General features: G+C 39.0%; 1 protein-coding gene across 2 annotated transcripts in view; it reads right to left on the bottom strand.

Moving 5' to 3' along the window:
• LOC5564068 overlaps nucleotides 1-20,320 on the bottom strand; it is a 131,627-nt gene that overhangs the window by 45,565 nt on the left and 65,742 nt on the right. For both annotated transcript variants that reach the window (XM_021848404.1, XM_021848405.1), the window contains one exon: nucleotides 9,034-9,165. In XM_021848404.1, the coding sequence (XP_021704096.1) occupies nucleotides 9,034-9,165 (132 nt within the window). The remainder of the gene's footprint in view (nucleotides 1-9,033; nucleotides 9,166-20,320) is intronic.

Raw genomic sequence — 20,320 nt, 5'->3', positions numbered from 1 at the left:
ATTTTACAATTTTGTCAAATGTTTTCTAACAAAGCTAAAAAAAATTTAAATCTTGTCGAACGTCTTAGATACAATGTACTTGAACTCATCACATTGAAGGATTTTGAAATAACAATTCATTACTATTTGAGTTCCAACAAAACACAAAAGTAGGGTCTGTGCTGTCTAGATAAAAATTGATTTTCTGAAATCAAAAATTTCAATTTAAAAGTTCATTTATTCAAACAAAACTTTCACAGGCAGCATTTGAAATGCCCCAAGTATTAATACAAAAATATAAAAAAAAATAATTTGTTTGAAAAAATATTGTGATTCTTGATATCGCACCCATACTTTCTATAAATACTATAAATTATGAGCATATGAGTCGTCCGTCAATTACGCTAGTGATTAGAGGGGACCCTCTTTTCGAATATCAGCATTTACATCTGCTTTGCAGTTAGCGTACACTACCCGCCCAAAGCATGAAATCGCTTAAGGCTCAAGAATTAATCATTCAATCCTCATCAATCATCGAAATGTAGATCAGTTGTTTTTCGTTCAAAATCAAAGAAACGTCCATGATTTTGTTACTACTGCTATCCAGACATCGAGTGGATAAATGTGGATAAATGAGTGATAAATGTTCATGTTTCGATTTTGAATGGAAAACTTTTCATTTGTCTTGAAGTGGTTATGTTTTTTTTTTCTTCTTAAGATAAAACGAAGCCAAACTTTGAAATTTCAAGTGCACAAGACGAGAGAATCTGACAACAGTTCACGTTGAAAATCAATCAAATTACTTGCTTGCTGGTGGTGACCAATGGGATAGATTTTCAACACGGAGCGCTGTTTGGTTCTCAAGTCTTGTGCTCTTGAAAATTTGAGGTGTGGCTTCGTTATATAATCACCTTAACCGAGAAGCGTTTTAACCGAAAAGTCTAGAATCACTCCAATAACCAACTATGATTCAAAGCTTTTTCGGGTGTTGCAATACCCCGTGAAGCGATTCCATTCGCTAGACAAGTAGTATAATTCTTGGCCAGACACTTTAGACTGCGTATGCTATGCTATGCGTGGATCAAAAGGATTCTGATAGCCTAGCCTTGAAGGAAAATAAAGCGCGAACTTGCACTTCACGCATGACTGCTTCGTGCTCATGAGGCCACAATCATAATAATTGGGTTCGATGTATAGTGTAGGTATATGAGTGAACGCTTTACATTTTCACTGGGTACATCAAAACAGTACGTACATCATCCACTCTTGCATGTCAATGTCCTTTCTTGATTCAATGGCAACGCGCGATGCGTTTAAACGTCTTGACGTGATTGCAAGATATCTTTTGATCGCTTAGCTTAGAGCATTTCCAGTTCAAAACGCAAATCGCGTGGACGCTACCTTTTCCAAATTGAATGATACTTCGCACATGTATTACTGGCTATCCAATATGACATTCATAATCCAAATTTTGCTGAATTTCCCAGACTATGTTTTGAAAAAAGCCTGTTAGATAACATGATTTTTTTATAAAAACTTATGTAAATGAAAAAATCGAATTTAGTACTATTCCATTTAATTCCACTAGAGTTTGTATCTTTTGACAGATACGCGTATTTCGACCTCAACTGTAAGACCGTCTTCAGTGTCGTGTACTAGACTTGACTTTTATAATTTCAAAATATATAACTTAAAAAAGGTGCATTTGATTGGTGTGTTTGAAAAAAAAATCCAGCAAATAATAAGGATTATTAGACAAAAAATAACAATACTGATAGATTGCAGAGTTGCTCGCTGTCACTATCAACGCTTAAAATTTGCTGATTTGTACAGGCCGACTGCGATACAATTCGGATCAATCTACATCATATCAACATCACGCCGTCTACTCCATCACAAGTGCATTGATGGCGATAGACTATGGATATCACTGATGGGTTAAGTTTAGCCTTAAATTAAGCAGCTAAAATGGCCATTTATCAGTCCGATATTTTTGACAGTGTTAAAAATAGGTTGAAACTATTTGTTGGTCACTGAAAAACAGTAAGAGCATGGATAATTACCACGTGATCACTCATTCCGCAGTGATTATGATCTAGAGTGCGATGTCGCATCACTGCTGTTGGTTGTCAAATCAAAGTGATATTGATAGCTCGCAAGTGATAGCGATAGTTTTAGACCATCAGCCATCAGCTGATATGATTGATACTAAGCAACTCTGATAGATTGTTAGATTAAATATAAAGCCAATATTCTCAAAAACATACCGAAAGTGCACCATTGGCTCCATCATTCCTATCAATCATCAATAATTCATCCAGGCCACCAATCAGAGGGTGGTTTTGGTCAATCAATATCTTTGATTTTTTTTATATAAAACCTTGAAGGTTATGTCACTCTTCAAAATTATTTTCAAATGTAATTGAAAGTCCATGGGGAAGGCGCTGACAAAATTCGGTAACTGCGCTCTTATTCTTTTAATTCATATTTTTATTTTTAAATTCTTACAGAATTCTTATGTCCCTAACAAAATTGTTTGCAATTCAATCGAAAAATTTCAGTGTCTAAAGAGACCTCTTGTGATGCGGAAGTTTGTATTATTAAGTACTTTTACTTGTTATGGGTCGTAATGATTATGATATTTTGAAGGAAAATTACTTAACGATCAACGCTCCGTCATCGTAATCATCGTCATCATCGAAACTTCAAAAGCAGTTTTTCTGTTCAAAACTAAAAATTATCCGATGAAAATTGTTGGGAAACTCACTGCGGCCGAAACGAAAGACGTGGTTGCGTAGGGTATAGATTTCCTTCGAAATTCTATTTCACTTTCACTGCACTCGCGATCACACTGGCAGACTTCTCGGACGTGAAAGGAACGAAGACGAGGACACTTGGTTTTAAGCGTGTATTTCTCGCGATGGTCAAACTCTAACTAACTACAAAAATCTCAATCTCTATCTAGTTATAATGATCCCAGGATCTCCTTAACGTAAAATTAGCGTGAGTGCCACCTATTGTGACCGACTAGTGAGAGATAAGATATTACTCTGAGAATCATATTCATCTACTCTTCTCTACGCTTACATACTAATTCAAAATTTGCCATTGTTTGGTTTGAGTTTTAACAATACAATTCACATACAACAAATAAGTTTCAACATGTCGGGCCCCGTTGAAAGGCACTTTCAAAACAAAAATTGTCTTATTCTAATGGAGCCGCATGGTGCGGCGTAGCAGCCGGTGGAGAGGGGGCGGCTGATTCTTCATTCGCTGCATCATCAATTTCGATTGGCAGAGGGCATATTTCAGTGATGGCTCGTCGATAACTTCCGGTTGCCGTACGGACCTGTACAACCCGCACGTGGCCGTCTTTACCAGGAAACACGGTGTCAATCCGACCAAGAGGCCATTTCATTGGTGGAACAGCTTCCCTCTTTAGCAGTACCATCGTTCCAACTTGTACGTCTGGTTGGACTAACGGCCACCGTTGTCGACTTTGGAGCTGACCAATGTAGTCTCGAGACCACACCTTCCAGAAATGCTGTACCTTCTGTTGCATGAGCTGAAAGGAAGCGAGACGATTAACGGGAATGTCACACAAATCTGGTTCTGGAAGAGAGTGTAACGGCTCTCCTATCAAAAAGTGCCCTGGTGTTAGAGCTACCACATCAGCAGGATCGGATGTTAAGGGTGTGAGAGGCCGTGAGTTCATGATACCCTCGATTTGAGTTATGAGAGTCTGGAACTCTTCGATGGTCAGGAGTGTGGTCTTCATGATGCGATAGAGATGATGTTTGAATGTCTTGACGGCGGCCTCCCACAGCCCTCCGAAGTGAGGAGACCGCGCTGGGTTGAAGTGGGAGTTGATTCCAGCTTCGGTGCAGCTTTGTGCTAGGGCATCCGAACGGTGAACATCATCGAACTGCTGCTTGTGCTCTTGGAGCTGGCGATTTGCCCCAACGAAGGTGCGAGCATTGTCGCAATACACGTCGGTCACGTGACCGCGACGAGATGTAAAACGTTTTAGCGCACTCACGAACGAATCCGACGAAAGGCTATAGACCATATCGATATGGACTGCCTTGGAGGCCATACAGACGAAAATCGCGACGAATATTTTTACCGAATTTCCCCGACGATTCGGCGGCCGAAAGAAGAATGGACCGCAGTAGTCCACTCCGGACTTCACGTTCTGAACTTGCTTAATAAGCCACTTTAGCGAAGTATCCACTTCTTTTGGCGTAAGTGGACCAACCAACCGATTTGCATTAGCCAGGCGACAGTTGAATACAAATCGTCTAACCCATGCGAGAGTGTGGGTGAGTGCAGCTAATGTCGAATACTTGTTGATGAGAAAGAGTGCCATTGGTAGCGAGGTCGTGACTAGCGATAAAGTTTGCCGAACTTCTTCTTCTCTGGCACGAAGGTGTAGCGGGGAAAGCTTGATGATATTTTGAGGCCAATGGTTTCTCTCAGATCTCAAAAACGGTGGCCCATGCCACCAAATCTGATCGTTGACGACTTGCGAGGAGGGCACCCCGCGAGATACACGATCGGCTGGGTTCTCTTCTGATGGCACGTGGCGCCATTCGCTCCCACGAGTGAGCCGATGGATTTCAGCGATGCGGTTAGAGACGTACACTTTCCATGCCGACGATGAAGATGCGATCCAATGCAATACAATGCTCGAATCTGACCAAAACGTTGTTGAACAAAACAATTCAGTTGCTTTCTTTACGCTATCAGCTAGTTGTGCTGCCATCACGGTTGCACGGTGTTTTCTACAAATAATTTGCTGTAGTGCACGATCAGAGCAATGCACCCAAATCAGCCTGTACATTTTTTCGGCATCAGCGGTAATAGCATACTTGGTCATGCGAAAATTCAAACTAGTTGGACTTACATAGCAAATATCGTTCAGTGACAGATTATTTGCTGACCTACACGATCCATCAAAGACGACTCGGGTTTTAGTCGTCGTACTGTCCGGTCGAAGGATAGCATGGTGTAGGAGGAAGAAATGAGGAGTGGAAAGAACAGGGTAAACAGCTTCCATGTGTCCGAGCGACTTATACTCATCCATAAACTGGCTGTAATCAGAATGCAGCCTTGTGTTGGTGAGAAACTTTCTCTCCATTGCTTGGAACCTTCGATGAGCGACCGGTAACGACTCTGCGAGTTCCGACAACATTTCTTCACGAATCGGCAATCGCACGACATACCGACCATCAGGGGCTCTAGCGTGAGTGCTTTGAAAATGGTCTTCGCAATATTGTTCCTCCAGCGATAAAGCCTTCCCTTCCTCAAAGCTTTCAACCTCCCAGAATTTTTGCACCGCAGTGGTCAACTTGTCAATAGTGAGAGCAGCATTACATACAACCGTTTCGATTTTCTCCGTGGTCGCATGATCACCTGCCACTGCATACCCGAATACCGTTTTACGTAGTATTGGGAGCTGGGGACCCAAAATGATCTGATGGTCTTCTAGTAGTGTGAAGAACCATTGTATCCCAATTATCATGTCGATGCCGTGGGCGACATTAAACTTTGGATCAGCTAATGGGAGGTTTCTAGGCACAACCCATTTCGAAATGTCCACATTTGTTGAAGGCAAAATTCTGGTTAAGCTGGGGAGCACAAGAAAGTCAATGCTAGCACTAAATGCACCTACTCGTGACGATAGGTTGACCGAAACCGAATGAGTAACATGTTGTACGCTGTTGCCAATCCCGTACACGTCGACGTCTGCTCTCTCTCGCTTGAGACGCAGTCGTTGAGCAAGATTCTCGGTCATAAAGTTTCGCTCTGATGCTGAATCTAATAGAGCGCGAGCTAGCATGTAGTTTCCATCAATGTCACGAACCCGGACGTAGGCTGTGAGCATAAAAATGGTCGAATTCGTCCGTGTAGCGAATGCGGACGAAGGGGTGACAGCTGAGCAGCTAGTCACCGACGAAGACCCCTGAGCCGACCGTGACGGTGTAACCGACGACGAAGAAACGAACGATTGAGAATGGCCTCCCGCCGACGACGGATTGGGTCTCATTTCCCGAGAGACCACGTGCGACTGATCGGCAGTGCACGCCCTAACCGACGACGACGATTCGACGACCGAGGCCGATTGTGAAGCATGTCGGGATTGTGGGGGTGTCGGATTTTCCACATGAACAGCCAGTGTAGTGGAAGCGTCGATATGCAACAAAGTGTGATGTCGTTTGTTGCACGTTCTACATGAACCAGAAGGACAGTCCTTCACCAAATGCGAGGACCGCAGGCAGTTCAAACATAAGCCGTACTTCTTGGCAACATTGAAACGCTGCTTTGGAGTTAGCTTCAGAAAATCCTCACACGAAGACAGGAAGTGAGTACCCTTTCGACAGGCAACACAAGATTTCGAACTCTCACCGGTGGTAGCTGAGTGAGATGAAACACGAAATCGAGTAGTCCATGGTTCTATTTTGCTGCTGGCGTTCGAGGATTGGGAGAGAGTCAAAGATTGAAGCACTCGGGATCGCTTGTGTATAAATGCAACCAACTCTTTGTATGTTGGCCGCTGATCGTCAGGCAACTGATTTTCCCATTCCTTTTGTGACGTGGGATCTAGTCTGCTGCTGAGAAATTCCACCAAAAACGAATTCCAATGATCATCCGTTTCTTCCAATTTGTCTAGCACACCAATGTGCTTTTCGAAAATATCGGCGAGATCCGAGAGTGCCGACGAAGACTCCTTCTTCAGTGGCGATATGCACAGGAGAGCGGAGAAATGTTGCTTAATTAAGAAATTCTTGTTGTCGAAGCGTTGCTTCAAGAGATCCCAAGCAATGCTATAGTTCGTTGCTGTTACTGCCAGGGACTGCACTAGACGAAGCGCATCTCCCTTTAATACTGCCTTCAGGTATTGGAATTTATGAATGGCGGAGAGTTGTTGATTTGAGTGGATGAGTGTACTAAACAAATCATGGAAATTCATCCACTCATCGAAATCTCCCTTGAACTCTGGAATTTTGAGTTCTGGGAGCCGAACGCCTAATGCGTGGGTAGGTGGAGCAACAGAGAGTGAGGTACTTGGCGACGATGTAGATGGTGAGTTACTCAAACCGAGCTTGGAGTCCAATGACCCTTTCAACCGATAATACATATCTTCAAAGGTCGCCTTTCCCTCTGCAAGTTCTTCGTTTAGCCCATATTCTAACTCAATTTCAGCTTGGACTTCATTAAATTCGGTCCAGAGCGTGTCCAGCTTTTGAAGCCGAAATTTCAACTGAGCGTAATCCGTATCTGGATTGTAGCTCTCGTTAAAAGCCCCAATGAGCTTTGCAGAGCCTAGAATGCCATTTCGACGAATAATCAAACGCTTACATTGTTTGGTGGCTGGACTAACTGGGTCGGATACATCCTCGTGGCCCGATGTCGCCATTTTGTCCGGTGGCAATACAATGAGGTAGGAGTATAAAGGCTATTCACTCACCTGCTCTTTGTAGTGATACTACCCTGTGCTCACTTGGCTGACCTACCACCACGTGTTCGTAGCTGAACAAAAGACTCGTCGATTTCCGCTGATCTCGTCCGAAAATGGTCCAAATGTGGTCTGGAATTGCCTTTAAGTGCGCTGAAGCTGCTAATGGGCATCCAAAGCCCCGAAATAGCGATGATCCACCTCGAAATGTGGGACGACGAGAAAACTAAAACCCACGCTAACCTCCAAAGTAGCAATGGCGATGATCCGCAGCCGAAAATCCCGGGTTTCGGCACCAAAAATTCTGTTGGGAAACTCACTGCGGCCGAAACGAAAGACGTGGTTGCGTAGGGTATAGATTTCCTTCGAAATTCTATTTCACTTTCACTGCACTCGCGATCACACTGGCAGACTTCTCGGACGTGAAAGGAACGAAGACGAGGACACTTGGTTTTAAGCGTGTATTTCTCGCGATGGTCAAACTCTAACTAACTACAAAAATCTCAATCTCTATCTAGTTATAATGATCCCAGGATCTCCTTAACGTAAAATTAGCGTGAGTGCCACCTATTGTGACCGACTAGTGAGAGATAAGATATTACTCTGAGAATCATATTCATCTACTCTTCTCTACGCTTACATACTAATTCAAAATTTGCCATTGTTTGGTTTGAGTTTTAACAATACAATTCACATACAACAAATAAGTTTCAACAAAAATGTTCACTGTTTTTCGGTTGGAGAAAAGACTACAGTGAACACATTTTTCTGTAAATTTTCTTGATTTTGAACGAAAAAATTGCTATTGAAAATTCTGAAATCAATGACGGATCCTGCCCCCTTAAGGTGAAGATGAACCGAAGCCAAACTTCAAATTTTCAAAAGCACGGATCTGGAACCAAACTTCCGTTTAAGCTGAAAACTTCTAAGCAAGTGATGTCCAATCGATTAAGTTTTCAGCTCAAACGGATGTTTGGTTCTACAGATCCTTGCTCTTGAAAATTTGAAGTTTGGCTTCGATTCATCTTCACCTTAAGGTTTAGGGGTTACTTTGAAAGAAATATTCGGAATATAAATACAGTGGAATTTCAAGACTTTTACTAAATAGAGTCAATCACTTATATGACAAATATTTAATAATGGCTCGATAATAAACTGTCTGATAATTCCATTTTTATTTGCGTTTTTAGCTGGAATCGCTCCATATCCGTTTGGCTCGTGTCCATATCAATTCCGTTTTCCACCAATTTCTCACCCAAATGATCATCATCGTTTGTTTACTCGATCATGTGTACATGGCTACAATAATTTGTTGCTCGATCGGAACGAAGGTGCCACCTTGTGAATGAATACATGCTCACCTATGCGCCGATGATCAATCAAACAGGTTGTGCAAGGGATTAGCCGTGAGGTGTATCTACCTCTAAGTATAACCGGTGCTCTCACCTAAGTCATTGACCTTCGCCACCCAGCGAGGAAAACGACTTCTAGATCTAACTGGTAAAGTAATTGCAGCAAACCGCTTTTAACTAAATGAAGGAAATAGACAAATCCAACGACCGTGCAAAACTGTCATGTCATATGTAGGCACTTACCGGTGCTTGGCAGAATAAACGAAAAATTTCGTGTCTATTTCCTCCGGTGGCGATGGAAGCATTTCCAGGTATGCAGTTTCTTCGAAACACCCCAACTCTCCATAGCAGACAACTTTATCAGCTCGTTTCTTCCTGTAAAATAAATAAAAATCATTACCATATAATGCGTACTACTAATGGGTGTTAATTTATATTACTATGTGTTACAATAGTACTGTTCAAACTACTAGAAGACGTGTACAATTAGTGACTCATGTGATTTCATGTAAAACAATAATTTCATCACCCGATTTTTATTTATCTTTTGTAAAAAAAAAAAGTTGCAAAGAGATTGTCATCTGTAGGCATTTCGTTATATTGTTATGCATTTTTGTTGTTAAGTTATCTACTATTGTTACGGGTGCCCTGTCATGAATCAATTTCGATCACTTTTTTCAGAAAGAGGAAAGAAAGTAGGGTGCACGCAGCCCTAGAAAATACGCTTGTTAAATAAAGCACAAGCGTGGTACTGCCGCTCAAGGGCGCGTCAGCTTTTGAATGTAGGAATTTCCTGAAAAATATTAGCATTTTCCTCAGCTACGATGAAACGATCAACTGAAGAAACATACGCTTTGTAAATGCTACTGAGGATCCACTCAAATGGAGCTTAAGATTCGACATTTCAATCTTCAATACGCAATCAAACTAAACCCTGATATTTTTATATTGATAACGACGCTTGCGCTTGAGTTTATTGTGGAAAGAAAGGAATACAATCGTTTCTCGATTTTATCACTGCTCATTTTAATAAAGCTTCATTATATTACTATCGATTTTAGCACGGTTTTCTGTTCTATTTTATCACGCCACATTAATTATATGAAATCTATACATTTTACATTGAAAAATGATCTCATACAACTAACATGTATTCATTTGGCCCATGCCTTACGTGCTTTTTATTTCATTAGATTTATTTCTACAATACGAAGCTCAATTTTTTATGAAAATTAAATGGCAGAAAATACATTTTCATTATATCACGCTTCGATAAATCACGCTAAATTTTTTTGGGACCGTGATATAATCGAGAAATTACTGTATTAAATATATTGAGTGACTTGTTGTATTTTGTTATGTATGTCAAGAAAAGGTGTTTTAAAAGCATCAGAGATTTTCAGCGTTTTTGGCTCGCGGAGAACTTTTTGGAATAAAATGGTTGCTTCTGTTGTTCATCATCTCACCGTTTAAAATCTAAATTTTTTATACGCTAAAATTGACTCTAGAGCTTTCTCTGCTAAATGACCATTTTTGCATGTGTGCAGTGGCAGGTACGAAGATACTCTATGCCATAGAAATCGAGAAAATTTCCTTTACGAAAAGATCCTCGACCAGCGGGATTCGAACTCACAAAGAGCAAAAATTTTAAGAGAACACTTAGAATCTGAACTAGAATCGAATTAGCGGTATGGAGCAGAAACGATATTTTGAATCCCCTAATACTGTACATTCGTTGTGTCCCTTTGGAATGTATTTCACTCCGGTTTTTGGTTGTAGCGAAAAAGTTATTGTTTCATCGATCGAAACTGAGATCACATTGAAATCTATTTATTCCACTTAGTTTGTCTAGGAGAAAACGTTTCTATATTAATTTATTTGCTGTGTTGTCTCTCTTAAGGCCAAAGTAAAAATGGTGCAAAAGTTAGAACTGAAAAAGCAGTTTTCTCCTTAAAAAAAACAACTCGATAGAAAACAAACACACAGCTCTTTTTTTATCTTTAGTAGTATCATTCTAAACATTACATTCATTTCTTATATCTAGGTGTTCTGTGTTAGACAACACTCTTATCCTAATTTGGTAAAACAAATTTAAGATTTTGTTAACATTTTGCCCTCAATGTGATTTTTGAAAGTTAAATTCTTATCTAGCATAAGCCCTAGATACTTAACTTTATCTGACCAATTTATTGGAACTCTTCACATCGTGACAACATGTCTACTTGAAGGTTTCAAATAAAGAGCTTTTGGTTTATGTGGGAGTATTATTAGTTGAGTTTTGGAAGCATTAGGAGAAATCTTCCATTTTTGCAAGTATGAAGAAAAAATATCCAAACTTTTTTGCAATCGACTACAGATGACACGCAGACTTCGTCCTTTGGCGGAGAGGCCTGTGTCATCAGCAAACAAGGATTTTTGACATCCATGAGGTAACTCAGGTAAGTCAGATGTGAAAATATTGTATAATATTGGTCCCAAAATGCTGCCTTGGGGAACGCCTGCTCTTACAGGAAGTCTTACAGATCTGGAGTTCTGATAATTAACCTGAAGTGTACGATTTGATAGATAACTATGCTAATTGGAAACATTTGTTAAATATATCAACTAAAAATGATAAGCTACTTTCTGGAAGTTTCTTGATGAGGATGTAGAAAATTCCGTCATCGCCAGGAGCTTTCATATTTTTGATTTTTTTTAATAATAGTTCTCACTTCTTCCAAATCAGTCTCCCAGGCATTTTCGAAAACGTTCTCTTGATTGAGAATATTTTCGAACTCCTGAGTAACTTGATTTTCAATTGGACTAGTAAGTCCTAAATTAAAATTGTGCGCACTTTCAAACTGCATAGCAAGTTTTTGAGCTTTTTCGCAATTAGTTAGTAATAATTTGTTTTCCTCTTTTAATGCCGGTATTGGCTTCTGAGGTTTTTTCAAGATTTTAGATAATTTCCGAAAGGGCTTAGAGCCAGGGTCCAATTGAGAAACTTTATTTTCAAAATTTTTGTTTCTTAAATCTGCAAAACGTTTCTTGATTTCTTTCTGCAAATCCTGCCACATAATTTTCATAGCAGGATCACGAGTGCGTTGAAATTGCCTTCTCCTCACGTTTTTAAGACGGATCAAGAGTTTAAGATCATCGTCTATAATCACGGATTCAAATTTTACTTCACATTTTGGAATTGCAATGTTCCTGGCTTCAACAATGGAATTTGTTAAAGTTTCAAGAGCATTGTCAATATCAATTTTAGTTTCTAAAGAAATGTTAACATCAAGATTAGAGTCAACATACGTTTCATATATATTCCAGTCGGCTCGTAAATAATTGAAAGTGGAGCTGATAGGATTTAGAATCGCTTCATGGGATATTTGAAATGTAACAGGGACATGATCAGAATCAAAATCAGCATAAGTAACTAATTGGCTACAAAGATGACTAGAGTCGGTTAAGACCAGGTCAATCGTAGATGGATTTCTAGAAGAGGAAAAAACATTTAGGGCTATCAGGGTATTGAATTGAGAAATATCCTGAAGAGCACTCATCAAATAAAATTCTGCCCTTGGAATTACTTTGAGAATTATTCCATGACCGATGTTTGGCATTAAAGTCACCAATGACAAACAAATTTTGACTTATTGCGAGTCAATTTTCGCAAGTCAGTTTGGAGCATTGAAGAGGCAAATAGGCAGCTATGAAAGTATATTTACCAGACTGTGTTTCAACAGAAACACCTAAAGTTTCAAAAGCTTTAGTTCCAAATGACGAAAACAGTTGATGTTTTATACGCCTATGAATGATGATTGCAACTCCCCCACATGCCCCATCAAGTCGATCGTTACGATAAACAAAAAAGTTAGGATCTATTTTGAGTTTAGAACCCGGTTTTAAATACGTTTCGGTAATATAACTGCTAGGGTCGATGTACCAATAGCCGCATAGCTAAGAACAAATATTCATATAAAATCGAAAAATAACGCTAGCGTAATTATTTTTACATCATCTGAAAGCTTTTTATCTTGGAAAACTTATATGTTTGTATTTATTATAGCTTGTGCCACTATAGGAATACATGTACCTATAGTAGCACTATTTCTAATTTCTGTTCCTATAGTAGCACAAGCATCACGGCGTTGGCAAAATACTAATCAAAACCGTATTTTTATAAAACTTTTATATTTTTCCTACAATATGTGTATAAAAAGCTTTCGTTTGATGTAAAAAAAGTTCTTAATTCATCAATTATTTCGTATAATAAAAAATAGTTTCTCTCAGTAGTGCTACTATAGGAACAATAGGTTTACTATAGGCTCAAGGGAGCTAAAATTTTAAGCAAAACTAATTTTTTCGATCATTTTTTGAACAAAATCAAGCTGTGTATCAATGGTACTTTGATAGATTGCTCCTGACCTTCATGTCAAACATTATTTTGAAAAGATTTATAGCAAAACGGCCGTAAAAAGTCACTAGTGCGACTATAGGGGACTGTCCACTAAGGGAACACCGACCCTATATGCACGTTTTTAGAATTTTTTTCCCATTTGATTTGGAACAAGTAGAATGGGCACTCATGGAACGACTAGGGGAGGAGTTCAAATTACCTGCTACGATATCGGCAAAGGATTTACCGTGGGTAGATACATTTGAATTTGAAAGATTCGAACGGCTACCCGACGGATTAAAATTAGATTGTGAATGAGCATGATTATGATCTTCCTGATGGGTATGATTCCTAATCAAGCGATCGTTAACTGAAAAATGAGCATTCTTCGATACTCTACCAGGCAAATTCCGGAGACGACCGTCATCGTAACGGATATTATCTTTCATCTGCCTGGCACGAGCCTCAATGACTCTTTTGCGTGAAGGGCATTCCCAAAAGTTAGCTTTATGAGGGCCCTTGCAATTGGCGCATTCAAACTTTCTGGTATCTTCTTTCACAGGACAGTCGTCCTTAGCGTGAGAAGAACCCTCGCAAATCATGCATTTAGCATCCATGCGGCACAGACGGCACTGAGTGGGGTTCTGGTAATTTCCTCCAGGTTTCTGGAAATGTTCCAATGTCACACGGACATCGAACATAAGTCTTGCTTTTTCTAAAGCTTTAATATTATTTAGTTCTTTTTTGTTAAAGTGAACTAAATAATATTCTTGAGAAAGCCCTTTCCGAACAATTCCGAAGATTGGGTTCTCTTTTTCATAATGATTACTTGGACTGGGGAAAATCCAAGTAAATCATTTATTCCATTTTTGATCTCTTCAGGTGACTTATAGTCACTTGAGAGACCTTTCAAGACAACTTTGAACAAACGTTCAGTTTTGTCGTCATAAGTAAAAAATTTGTGCTTCTTCTCTTCAAGATGTCTGAGAAGAAGTTCACGATCTTTAAGAGTTTCCGGCAAAACGCGACAGTCTCCTTTCTTTGCGATTTGGAAGGAAACCTTGATTCCCCTAATGGAGTTCAAGATTTACTGCCTAAATCCCCCAAATTCGGAACAACTGACCACGATAGGCGGCACTCTTTGCTTCCTCACTTGAATCAAAGAGCCTGGGCTAGAGGCTGATTCGATTTGGTGTTCGAAAAATTTGCTAGAGCATCGAACTGATTGCTCATTTCGATACAATTATTCATTTCACCTATGGAAGAAAGTTCGCATTCCGGGGAAACGCCCTTTCTTCCATTCTTGCCACGTTTAGTAACAATTTTAAATCCCACTTTTTTTGGAAGGAAGTTGTGAATTCAGAGATTCACCCTTCCGTTTGTTAGTTGTTGATACCATGTTTAGTTTATAAACGAAAGAAGACGTGACCTCCTAAGAGGTTTTTTCCCAAGACGGTGTCCAAGAAGGATTACCACCGCTAGCTTTCGCCAACGGGTCCAACGAAAAATCGAAGGCACGGGTCCAAACAAGGATCGTAAAGGGATCAATAGTAGAAAAAATAGTACTGAAAAGTACTGTTTTAGCAGCACTGAAAAGTACCGTTTTGAATTTTAGCACTGAAAAGTACTGTTGTAGCACTGAAAAGTACTGTTTTATTGCTTTAGGTAGTTTTTAAGAAAACTTCCAAGAGCAGAGAGAATTCGTGTACGCACAGCACAAGGTACGATGCGCACTTGCCGGTAGAGGGGTTAATTCGCTGGCTGTTCGGTAGTGGATGATCTCCACCTATTTTGCTGAAAATTAGTTTACAATCGTCATTGTTTTGTCGTATACGTTCAACTTTAAATTTTGAAAAGTTTTCTTCTTCTTCTTGGCATTATCTCCTCACTGGGACATAGCCTGCTTCTCAGCTTACTGTTCTTATGAGCACTTCCACAGTTATTAACTGAGAGCTTTCTTTGTCAAAGTTGCCATTTTCGCATTCGTACATCGTGTGGGGCCTTCCTTAGCCGAGTAGTTAGAGTTCGCGGCTACAAAGCAAAGCCATGCTGAAGGTGTCTGGGTTCGATTCCCGGTCTGTCCAGGATCTTTTCGTAATGAAAATTTCCTTGATTTCTCTGGGCATAGAGTATCATCGTACCTGCCACACGATATACGAATGCAAAAATGGTAACTTTGGCAAAGAAAGCTCTCAGTTAATAACTATGGAACTCAAGTAACAATTCCACAGCAATTTGACATTCGTGTGGATTTATTAATGTTTTATGACAGTTACGCGAATGCTATGATAGCTAGAGGCAACATTTAACGTTGCTAGAATATGATATTTTGTAAGTCAGCTCTTAGTTGTTTTCAAAACCTTTCAGAGACAAACTTTAAAGTTAAAATTTTGTGACTACAAAACCAGCTTTATTGCAGTATATAACAGCATACCCAAACTGCAAACTTTGTTGAATGCTGCTTGGTTACCATGAAAAGCGAAAAAAAAAAACTGCATCATCTTCAATCAGCATTTGGTACAGCAATTTTACATCCACAAATGCCGAATCATAACAATGTGCCCTTATTTGTGTATTTATGATGACAAAACAGCATTTGTCGATGATAATCAATCAATTATGGTTCCGCCATATTAATTTCATTCCGGTAATTTCACTTTTTTAAATCATATTATCTCCATGAATTCACGTGTTTCATGCTGTAGTGTGATGATTAAACTGACGGAATATAGTTTGAAGCACAATTACTGCCCAATCAAACCAAGAAATGTAGAATATGTTTCATTCTTCACCTGGCGAGTTATTTGAGAAAATGCTAAAGAACTCTAAATATACCACTTTCAGAGGGGGCACCAGCAATTTCACTTCTTTTTTATCACATTTCACATTAAATCTCACTCGGCACTTAATATTTGAGCACTATAAATAAATCGCTTCAAATATAAATCACTACGAAATTAATTATCACAGACGTGTTTTCAATCTTATTTTGTTTTGTTTACGTTGTAATAAATCCGGCAAGGTCGACGTTATGATAAAATCATTTTCAAGATGATGCGACATTCATCTAGAACAGGTGGCCTCAAAATAGCTACCATAAATGCTATTTTGCTTTATTCGTGTGACATAATTATACACTTCATTGCCTCTTTCAGAGCGGGCCAACTAGTCACGTTCTAATCTACAAGAGGTTTTGGGGGATGTGATGAAGGCAACAGTGCCTTGACCGTGGTTTTATGGGCGTTTATTTATAGCACCCTGGAAGTAATTCGTAAAACTAAAATTGTTACTTGGGACGTTCTCATAAGAACAGAAGCTGAGAAGCAGGCTTTGTCCCAGTGGGGTCGTAATGCCAAGAAGAAGAAGAAGATTGAAGATTAAGTAAAACTTAATCTACTCTTTTAAATGTTGCAAATGCATTGAATTGCCAATGAAGAAATAAATCATTCAATATTGTACAAATTCACTGAATTCGAGACACTTCTAAATTGTGTCCGGTATTGAGGACCACCTTTTAAAATGGATAAATTCTCGCCCTAAAAGCCATTTTAAACAAGTGTATAGCTACTTGTTTTTAAGCAAATGTGTGGACCAGAACAAAAACTATCACCACTGGGAGATAGAGAAGGGTCTCTTCTCTCAGTAACAACAAGCTACACATATGGTTATCAATGGCTTTTAGGGCGAGATCACTTGGTTCTAAAAAGAAAAAAAAGGTTCTAAAATGCATTATCAAAATGTAATGTGAAAAGTCGTATTTATATTTCGAAATTTATTTTTGTGCGCTATAAAAATTATAATATTTGAGTAGTGTTTGATCCGTCGACCTTGACGCTTGCTCCTGCGGGGGCGGGCGATGAGGGCAGGATCAAACTTGTCGCTCATCGTTCGCTCAGTGAAATGAAAAAGTGCCGCGGATCGTTAGTAGTGTTTGATCTATTGATCGAGTCGCTTGCTCTTGCGGAGGCGAGTGATGAACACTTGTTTGGCGTACATGCGAGTATCGAATAATTTCGCGAATCCGGTTGGGCGTGATTATATCATGGATCGCATCACCAAACACTGATGACTCCCAGATCTCTAAACGGATAAAAATCTGATTCCCACACCATGATTTACAATCAGTGCCGTAGCGTGCGGTTGGTCAGGTTGGCACCCGCCAAGGGCGCCAGGCTTGAGGGGGCGCCAAAATGCCTGACGTACCTTAAAGAATCTCTAATAGATATACATATTTAGTAAGCGCGTTTCTGGAGTCACAATATCTAGAAAAATAATCATAGAAACTACGCAAATAGCAATAGAGGGCTAATGTTGCGTCACAGACAAAGTTTCATCATTTATCTTATAAAAAATATTAGCTCTATTCATAAACATGGTAGATTAAAACTTTTTCAATAACGATTTTAACAAAATATTTTGAAAGCATCTCAGAAGATGTTGAATGTTTCGTCAATAGAAAATTCCTGAAATGCGGCCTTGTTGATAAAAATTCATTCAATATTTTCGAAAATATTTCTCCACAATGATAAATCAGCTTATGCGCGGTGCCTACTTTAAAAATAGCTATTAGGTATCACAACACGAATATGAAAATTCAACCAATAGGAAGTAAAAATTTCACAGAATATTTGGATAATTCTTAACAACTCGGCATATAATGTTCACAAATAATTAATTATAAACAACTCATAATCAATATTATTAAATACTAGGCGGATCCCACACAGAATTTAGAGCAGGATTATTTGGTATTAGTTAATAATGTTTCCACAAAACCTCAATCCAGATTTGCATAGAATTTTAGAGAAAAGTTTGAATCAATCCTGAGCAAAATTATCATAGAATCCCGAAAAGGATTATCAGATAATTATAGAACTTTGATATAAGTGAACATAAGTGAAAAACAAGAGCGGGCCAAACTGCTCCGAACTGACTGATAAATGTTTGAATTCGTACAGAATTTTTCGTATCCATTTCATTGATTGACAACGTTTGGCATTTAATTTTCTTATACTATTTTTAATCAAACTTCTATAAAAGATCTTCTTTTGGTCTCTTTGAGTAATTCCTGAGAATAAAATGTCAAACTTTTTACTCAAAATCATTGCGTAAATTTAAAAACTTCTACATATGCCAAGTTCTGTGCAATGAATCCATTAGTTTCTTTCGTCTCTGGTCAAATTAAAAATTTAAAAAATTGTTGTATGACTTCTTGCACAAGCCTCACCAAAATAATCAAATGTAAGTATTACTTGAACTTTGTCATGTTAATTTTTGAGAATTTTAATGAACAAAATTTCAGGAAACTCCCTAGATTAAAAAAAATCCTTCAAAATCAACTGGAAGTTTACGTAAACCTGCGCAAAATAAAGAACTTTGAACAAAGGGCGCTCAAATCGCGGTTCGCCAAGGGTGCCATGAGGCGCGGCTCTGTTTACAATTCATGAAATTCCTAAATTGGTTAGGTCGTGATATCAGGACGACAAATCATGGTTCCTGGAGTCATAATCATGGTTCTTCATAAACGTAACATCCAGAGCGACAACACTTTGGCGGTGCACTTTGCTTAAAGTCATTTCGCATCGATCACCCATCATTCATCACGATAGATTGCAACTGTGGTAAAGTACGTGGGTCTCAATCAGAAGGTTCTTGATTTGAATCTTGCTCCACCAAATTTTGTTTTTTTTTTGTTTTCATTTTATTGGGTTGACTGACAGGAATTAAATAGATCCGAAATGGATGCGCGAATCATGATTTTCGAGCATTCGATGCATGATTTCGAGCACCCAGCTGCAACTTGTGTCACGTTACGACAATCTAACTCATGATATCGTGAGTCCAAATCATGGTGTATTTTTATAACATGAAAACACACTGGAATCATGATATCCGGATGCATAATCATGATTTTGGATTCTGATTTCTACCCGTGTACCTGATCCCACTAACCCAATATCTTTTCCATGACAACTGTGGTTATCTCGGTCTCTAGTAACAACGGTTTTCGAACTTACATTCCTTCCCTTCCCCGATGATCGTAAGGACGTAGACGGCGCCGTTATTGACTTTCAGAATTTGAGTTCTCGATTTGTGAACATTGATAATGGTAAGCTAATCCCAAGCCCACTCATTAAATCTCTGTGCAACTTCGATTGTTCTGATCAATCACGGAGTAGCACTACGGTCATCTATGCTTATACTTATGCTTATAAAATTATAATATTTATAATAAAGTGACAACAAGATCTCATAATACGAATATTTATTTAATTTAGAATTTGCTGGCTTAGATGTTCGGTACAGGGTGATCTCTATCTTTTTTGCTGAAAATAAGTATACAATCGTCATTATTTTGCCAAACGGCAGTGTCGAAATTGTTGTGTTCAACTTAGTGTGTATATTGTTGTCGTCTTTAAATTTTTAAAGGTCTTCTTCTTCTTGGCATTAACTTCCCTATTGAAACAGAGCCTGCTTCTCAGCTTAGTGTTCTTATGAGCGCTTCCACAGTTATTAACTGAGAGCTTTCTTTGCCAAAGTTACCATTTTCGCATTCGTATATCGTGTGGCAGGTACGATTATACTCTATGCCCAGGCAAGTCAAGGAAATTTCCATTACAAAAAGATCCTGGACCGACCCCAGACACCTTCAGCATGGCTTTGCTTTGTAGCCACGGACTCTAACCACTCGGCTAAGGAAGGCCCCAAGAACACATATATTTTGTTTAGGTAATTTTATACAATAATTTTTATGGGACCCGTCCAAAAAGGGGACTAGAGCAAGATTTTTTTTTTTCATACTGCTGTTTGAATTTGAGGTGCAAATCTTGACTAAAGCTAGGTATGCTGTTCCGTCCAAGAAAAGTAAAAATTTCTGCCCAAGAAATGGTCAAGAAATTTCCTACAATGAGCTCCATTTGAATTTACATTTCTTTACAACTGCGTACTGCGATCAAAGAAAAATGCTTTTCTTGAGCATTTCTTGCAAGAAAATTCCCACGCATCGAGATAGGCGATTACTTTTCTGTTGAAGTGCATAGGGGAAGACGGTGCTTCAAATGCAGTAAGACAAATCAATCAAAGGACACCTAGCAACGCTCATCGATATCACCGCTAGGATACCGCTAGAGAACTTATCATCGACACCGCATTCCT

The sequence above is a fragment of the Aedes aegypti genome, chromosome 1 (assembly GCF_002204515.2).
Source record: "Aedes aegypti strain LVP_AGWG chromosome 1, AaegL5.0 Primary Assembly, whole genome shotgun sequence".
NCBI lineage: Eukaryota > Metazoa > Arthropoda > Insecta > Diptera > Culicidae > Aedes > Aedes aegypti.
This window is presented reverse-complemented; position numbering and strand designations above follow the sequence as displayed.